The 7,330-nt window shown below is 40.8% G+C and overlaps 1 protein-coding gene across 1 annotated transcript; it reads right to left on the bottom strand.

Annotated features, from left to right (window-relative positions):
- Window positions 1-4,297: 4,297 nt before the first annotated feature.
- LOC306715867 (transmembrane protein 233) lies at window positions 4,298-6,243 on the bottom strand (the record flags this gene model as incomplete). The annotated part of the gene is made up of 3 exons (XM_079186345.1): window positions 5,885-6,243; window positions 5,185-5,319; window positions 4,298-4,309 (listed from the first exon to the last, which is right to left on the bottom strand). The coding sequence occupies exons 1-3, from the start codon at window positions 6,047-6,049 to the stop codon at window positions 4,298-4,300; spliced, it is 312 nt and encodes a 103-aa protein (XP_079042471.1). The 5' UTR covers window positions 6,050-6,243.
- Window positions 6,244-7,330: the final 1,087 nt, after the last annotated feature.

Below are 7,330 nucleotides of genomic sequence, written 5' to 3'. Positions count from 1 at the left end.
TAAGTGCTCTGCAATTCCCCTCAGCTCTAAGGAGTGTTTTAGCATCTTTCAGCCGATTATTTCTGCCAGACTTAATCCTGTGTGGAGATTTTGCATCCGATCATTTGTGAGTGCATGCGTGCAGTGCATCAAATCCGTCTGTCCAGGGCTAAACTTGCATACTACTGGAGATCCGTAGTGATAACTTCTTCAGTAGCTAAATGCATTTTCCAAGAATCGGCTATAGGCCAAAACAAGGCTTACCTAGTTTTTGCAAGCCACATTTTGGCCTTTGTCCTGGTTCAAAAACGGAACAAAAGTTTGGTCTTATTTTGAATTGGAACATCTTCAGATTAATTCCATTCTGATATGTTCCACTAAAGCTAGGCTCAATATAAGACGAATACATCCCTATTTGTATTACCTTTGCCGCCATCTTGACTGTAACGGAGCCGGGAGGGACAATTGAGTGACATACAACTCTTCTTAGTTTGGGAGGGGAGAGGTAGACATACCTGGCAAGAGTTGTGCATTCAACTGAGTGCACTTTTGTAGTTGTGTTGGTTTTCAGGCCCGCTGCTTTACTGTTTTGGTTTACTCTCACATCTCTCGTCAGTGCCATTTCCTGATCCAGCTTTAAAAACCCACTGTATACTACCTGCCCAGCACCAAACGGTCGACGGACAAGGTTAAAGGCTAGTTGATGACCATAGTGGAGCATTCAGCAGCCATATTTCTTTTTCAGGGCCAAACACGTTAGCAGCAGCAGTTGTCAAGTGGTCACAAACATGCCTCCAAATGAATGCTGATGTTGCGGCCTCTACACCTCATTTCATTGCCCCCAAGTGTCCAAAAAAAAAATCTATTAATGCTGCTTGAGTAAACTAGTTTGTTAAATGTGGACACAATCTGTATTCATAATAAACTTTTAGTTTCGTGGCTATCAGGTACCTGAATGCATGTTTCTGCTCCCTCCCTGCTGTGCATCATTCCCACAGTTATCCTCTTTCATGTATTCAAACTGGATCAAACTGCTGCTCCCTGGAAGGAATGTGTCATGGGATATGTACGCGTGGAGGCTCTATCTTGTGCTAATGGAAGCAGCTGCTTTGAGTGGCCTATTTATGAGCACTTCATGTGAGTCATGGTGTGCTCTCCAAATGTATTGGGCTACAGTGCAGCTAGCAACACAACAGCTCAGCTTCAGGTGAGCCGGTGCTTTGATTGCGAGCAAGAAAAGAATCTAATTCATTATTCTGGTACAGAAGAAAAAACGCAGTTGTCTCACAATGCTGGAAATCAGATTATCTTTAATGTTGCATGAATTCATTCACACTACATTCATTTATTTTGTTTGTGTGAATTTTGCATTCGAAGGAGATCATTATAGCGTGAGGTAATCCGTTTCCTGTCACAAAGTCCACCTTGATCACCAGTATTCTCACGAGGCGCTTTCAAGTCGCCTAATCCCTGCACTCATTTCATTTTTCATCTCGTTCTCTCGAGTCTTGCTTTGGTGTGACATCAAAGAGGTGGCGCCACAAACGCGCTGCGTTTCTCTTTCAAGTAACGGAAGATAATAGTACAAGATTACTGCCAAAACTAATTTGTCCAAGTGCATTAGAATAGCTGCAGAAACTTGGCAGCAGGCCTGTTACATCAGAGGCAACGCAAACATGTTGTGTTTTTATGTTTATGACATGTAGGTGTTAATTGCTCCGTCCAGGAAGGTTATTGTTTGGAGAGCTGTTAAAATAAAGGGATGAAAACAGCCTGAAAGTGTTGTTGTTCAATAGCAACAATGAAAATACTGAGATGAGGTCTGAGATGAGATTGAATGAAACACACAGGATCAGGACCCTCCAGCTTGAACCAATCTGAATCATCCCTGTATTTCCTCCCTGCCTTTTATGACACGTTTCACACAGTTACCTCGCAACAGGCTCAGTTCTGCTTGACCATGTGACGTGCTGGGCAACCTGCAACACAGAGGGGTCGTACATTTTCTATATTTAGTGAGGGATATACTATGACATATCAAACTACAAGAAAATGTCCTAGCAAGACAGGTTGTACTTAAGGGTTAGAAATATGTTTCTAAATGAATGTAATGAATTATTACAAATGGGCTGAAGTTTGTTTCTGTACATAATTCTTGAAGCATATTTTAAAGGTTAAAAGAGGGGTAAGGTGTGAGGGGTCTAAGAGTCTAAACTGTCACGGTTTAAGCTTTACCCCTTTGTGTCTCTGTGTCTCTGTCTCTGTAGCTCCGCCCCTGGTCTCCTCCCGGCTCCCTCCTGTGTGTCTGAGTGTGTTTCCTGATTGTCCTCATTCTCTACACCTGTGCCCAATCACCTGCCCCTGGGTTTTCCCTCTGTCAACCCCTCTTATATAAACTCCCCTGCTCCCCTGTTGTTTTGTCGGATCGTTTAGTTGCTTCCCTGTGTGCGCGCGCGCGCGCCGTGTTCCAAGTTGGTTCCCGCCACGTCCCAGGGTTTGGACTTGGTCTTTTGGACTTTGCCTTTCATTTCAGTTTGTATTTTTCGCGCTCCCTGTTGGAGTTGTTTTTGGTTCCTGTTTTTGTCCACTTTAGTGCCAGTAAATTAACCTTGCCTTCCACCTCGTCTCCAGTGTCTGCGCTTGAGTCTTTGCTCTACCCCTGCACCACATCCCATGACAGCAACAGGTGCATCAAATATCAAAGACTTAATATGTAATGTGATCTTTTGGTTTGTGTTTACTTTTATATGATATGATATGAATATTGTGCGAAATTTGGCAACGTCCGGAGCCAAGAGCCATGGCATGTCCGTCCACACCGGAAACATTGTGTATCACAGAAGGAACAGCCTAATTCTGTCGATAGAAAGATTACAATAATCAAACGTGAAATATTCCCTGCGTTTGCCAAGAAATGGTGACATTGTTTTTAGTTAGAGACAGATTTGAAAAAACGTAAGCTGCAAAGGCTAAGTTATGGGTATGGGTCAAACTACATAACTGCTGGATCCTATATTTCCCGTACTGCAATTAAGTGGTGTCTCTATTAGACCCTTGCTGCCTGCTAAATGCCCACGTCTTTCAAACCTCAGACCCAAGTTTGTAAAGCAGGCTCTCTGTTAGAAATTGAAGTATCACTCCAAATAGCTACATTTGAGATGACAACATCAAGGTCATGTTTTGTACTTTAAAGTTACACTTTGTAACTTTTGCTGTGCATCAACCACAAGTGACAAATATGTATCATGCTAAATGCTAAAACTTATAAACGTAGCACAAGTGGAAATAGGTAACAAAGTCAGTGAAATGACTCAAACTAACCGAACACTTTAACATTAGCCATTAGCCACCATTAGCTACTGGTCATACCAGACCACCTGTGACTGTAGCAATTAAAGCCCTGACTGGAATCAATTATAAATAGTTAGTTTTTTGCTTATGAATGTAACTTTGTATGTGTGAGATGTGTATTTCCTCTTTAAAGGTTACAAACTCTCACTTTAAGAAGATGCCTTCTTATCCACAGAAGAAGCTGCAGACCGAGTCGTATTATTTACAACAAGTTAAGTGAAATAAAATCAGTTGAGTCCTTTTTTACAGCAAGAAAGGAATTTAGGAATACAAATTAATAAAAGACAGGTTTGTTTATACATACATTTTCAGTCACAATCATGATGTGCAGCAGGAAATAATCTAGAAATGTTTAGAGCTGATTAATAAGGAGTTTGCTAAAGAGCATTAAAACATTTTAAATTCTCTGTTACAATTGGTTCTGTACACACCAAAGTTATTTTATTACTCAATTCATTAATGACACATTATAATAACAATGAATAGAAATGTTGTAGCAGGAAATATCAATATAATTACTCATTATTTTTAATATAACTTAATAACATAGTATTAGCAGAACTAAAAGTATTTCTTTCATGGATAAATAGGTATTGTGATCAAGTTATAGACAATATATTGTCATCATTCTAGATCAAATACAACACTGAAAACACATTTCTCAAATTGGGGTCACAGCTCAACAAAATCTTATCAATGGCTTCCCTCACATTTGTAGAAAGCTGCTTTTTAATTCAAAGCATTACTGACGTTAATTTCTGAAATGTACACATTCACCACGTTGTATAGTCCTTGATTGTCCACATGAAGAATATTAAACATGAGAGGAAGTGATGTACAGATTGAAGTGAACATGAGGCGAGCCACAGTCCTTTCATTGGCAGATGGCACCGTGTAAACGAACCACCTGAGCCCATCCAGACATTATCATCCACAGTTTTCTCCCCCTCTCTCTACTTCCACAACATTAAAAATCCCCCTGGAACACAAACAGAAGGACATTAAAGAACATCTTTTAAATGAGGTACCCACAGGAGACACATTTGCCAGAGTCATATCATAAAATGTACAATTTACTTTTATTTACACGGTATGATCACATATTTTGTCTTGCATAACAATGTGCTACATCATACATATTGCAAATACGATTAGACTTATGTGGCACATACTGATTGAGAATGTAGTATGCAGTACGTTAGTGTACACGTTCGAACACAGTCTGCATCTCTGCGAATGAGTTATGGCAATGCACTCAGCCGTGTGATAACTGGCAACCCCTACCAGCCAGGGTCTGGTTAATTAAGAGTGGAGAGTGAGGAGTCAAGAGCCAATCAAAGGCAGTAAATAACAAGGCAATGGAAGGTGTTTTGAGAAAGTGTGACTCACTGAAACCGTGAGAGGTGCTTGAGCATGCAGCCATGAATATCCTGCAGTCTGGTGCAGCAGAATGCGAGATTAGTTGTGGATAGACACAGAGATGCTCACGCATGCACGCACACACGTGACCGAACTCATTATCTATTGGCAGAGATGATTTAAAAAGGGAAAACAGTTGTGTATTGCTGGAGTGCATTTTTTTTTATTTGCATCAGGAGGAATGTGAACAGCAGCAACAACAACACAATATGACTGGTCAGGGAAACACTGTCCATCATCTTTTATATTCATAATAACAGAGTTGAATGAAAGTTAATATTATTTCACGTGCCGTGTTATTTCAAATGCCCTTTTGCAAACGTATTTTTATTTTTAAAAATGCCATTTTCCCAATGATAATTTGAATACAATTGACCCACACGTTAACGGTCACAATATACTGTCATACTGCCCAACCCTGGGAGAGTGTCTTACAGTGGTGAAATGAACGATGCAGGAGATAGCGATGATGAGGAGGCCAATGACGACGGAGGCAACAGCAACATAAAGAGCGTTCCTGCCCAGCCGCCGCGACCCATCATAGTCACCCTGATAATAGCTGTTCCTAGACTGACAATAAGAAATCACTGTGTTACACATACAACTCTGTCGATACGTTCGAGGATTTTACTTCAAAGACGGTGTCGCTAACAAACCCGCTGAGCATCTGATCAGTCCCAGAAATGAAAAAAGCCAATTAATGGCTTTAGTCCAGAATTTGCAAATAATCCCTTTGAACTAACCAGATTTTGGAAGCTTTAAAGCGTCATCTAAAGCTTTCTAACCTGTTGGGACCTGGTCACATGTTAAATGTTGAAACACTGAACGGGTCTGCAGACAGATTACTGGAAACATCAGTCTCGTTTGTAGTTTGGCCTCAAACTGAATGTTTCTATCATCAGATTGCAACATGCTCATTTTGTTTCATTTTCCAAAATGGAGGATGAAGTAGGTTTATTTTGATGGGCAGAACAGGTGTCCAACACATTAATTCACAACAGTGTGTAACTGAAACACAGTAAACAACCTGAAGAGAGAACTTGTTTCTATTCTCTCTGATGCATTTCATTCCTCAATGACAGCTGTACATCTGCATGCCGTGAGATGATGTATATTCAGGAAATGCCACGCTTACCATGATAGACAAGACCAAGGCCACAATGTTGACGGGGTATGCCGGACAAAAGCAGGTGAAAATAGTCAAACAAAGGTAGCTGCGGAGCGGAGGTGGAGGTTCCTCTGTAGAACCGTGGTCCAAACATACACTCCCACTCAGGGAATTTTTAGAGCCTAGAGCCATTGTACCTGACAGAAAAGAAAAGACGCAGTCAGAGGAGTGAAAATTCTAGAAATTAGAGACGGTTAAAAAAGTTACAAACAGGCTGCGAAAAAGTAGATCCCGAAATGCCAGTTTAAATCCAACTTCTGACAAACTTGTTTGAAGTTCAAAAGTCTGGTTGATTAGTCTGATATGTTAAGTGGTGGTCCTCTTTCAAAGCTGGAAAAACAAAGTTTGTGGGGAGAGAGGCAACAGGAGAGAGGTGGGAGAGGATCACCAGCCCCGCTGGCCTCCATCCAGGACGCTGCCCTGAGACGAAGTGTGAGGGATCAGACTCTATTTACCACTGCTGGCACAACATGCTGACACACGGAGAGGATCCCTGTCTACGGTCCAGCGCCGTGTAACATCTATGAATGTTGTCAACACAGTAGGTCAGATATTCTGCTGTACCATGTTCCTCTCTCTGTCTTTGTGTTTTGTCTGGAATAGTTACACTCCAATTTAAAACTGCTGAAAACACAGTTGAAACTATTAGACTTCACATGTCCTCCTTACACATTTACTACCTCTTGAATGTCTTGTTAGAACTTTTTACTCTTTAAAATTGACATTTATCTTCTTTAGGTTGCTTTTCACGTAATTTCTCAGTCATTTTATAGTAAGAAAGGGATCCTGTATTTGGTTTACACTTTGTTTTGAGAGATTTCTCTGATGACAGAAATAGGGTTTCTTCTTTTTTTGACATATTTGCAAACAACTATGGTCAAAATGAAGCGCTGACTTTTTCTTTTCTGAATTTTCTGAACAAAGAATGTGTCTCCGTTGTCTTCGGGTCACACATTCAGATTGCTGAATATCACTCTTCTGGTGTGAGAGCTGTGTATCCTCGGGTCAAATCTGCCAGGGGAAGGCCTGTCGTTTTGAATACTTCCACTTGGTGTCTCCAAAGTCAGAAATGTTCAAATCCTACATAATGGGAGGATTTAAATTGCATAAGGCCATGTTCAGACTGCCAATCCAAATCCTGTTTTATTTTTGGCATATCCAGATCATATCCAGATTGATTTTGGAAAGTCTCGACAGCAAAACAACTGATGAAATGCAATTTATGCAAATGTGTTCCAAACATCATGTGGAGGGTTTGAAATGAGATTCCAATCCAAGTGTTGAAGTGCTGAGAAGAATCCATGCTGCTATAGAAGAGCGCTGCAGAAGACATTAAGAACAGCAGTACAAAATACATCTTCTGCTGGGACTTTCACTCTGCATTCACTTATTACTGCTTCCCCCTAAGTGCAA

Source organism: Pholis gunnellus (genome assembly GCF_910591455.1).
Source record: "Pholis gunnellus genome assembly, chromosome: 3".
Lineage (NCBI taxonomy): Eukaryota > Metazoa > Chordata > Actinopteri > Perciformes > Pholidae > Pholis > Pholis gunnellus.
This window is presented reverse-complemented; position numbering and strand designations above follow the sequence as displayed.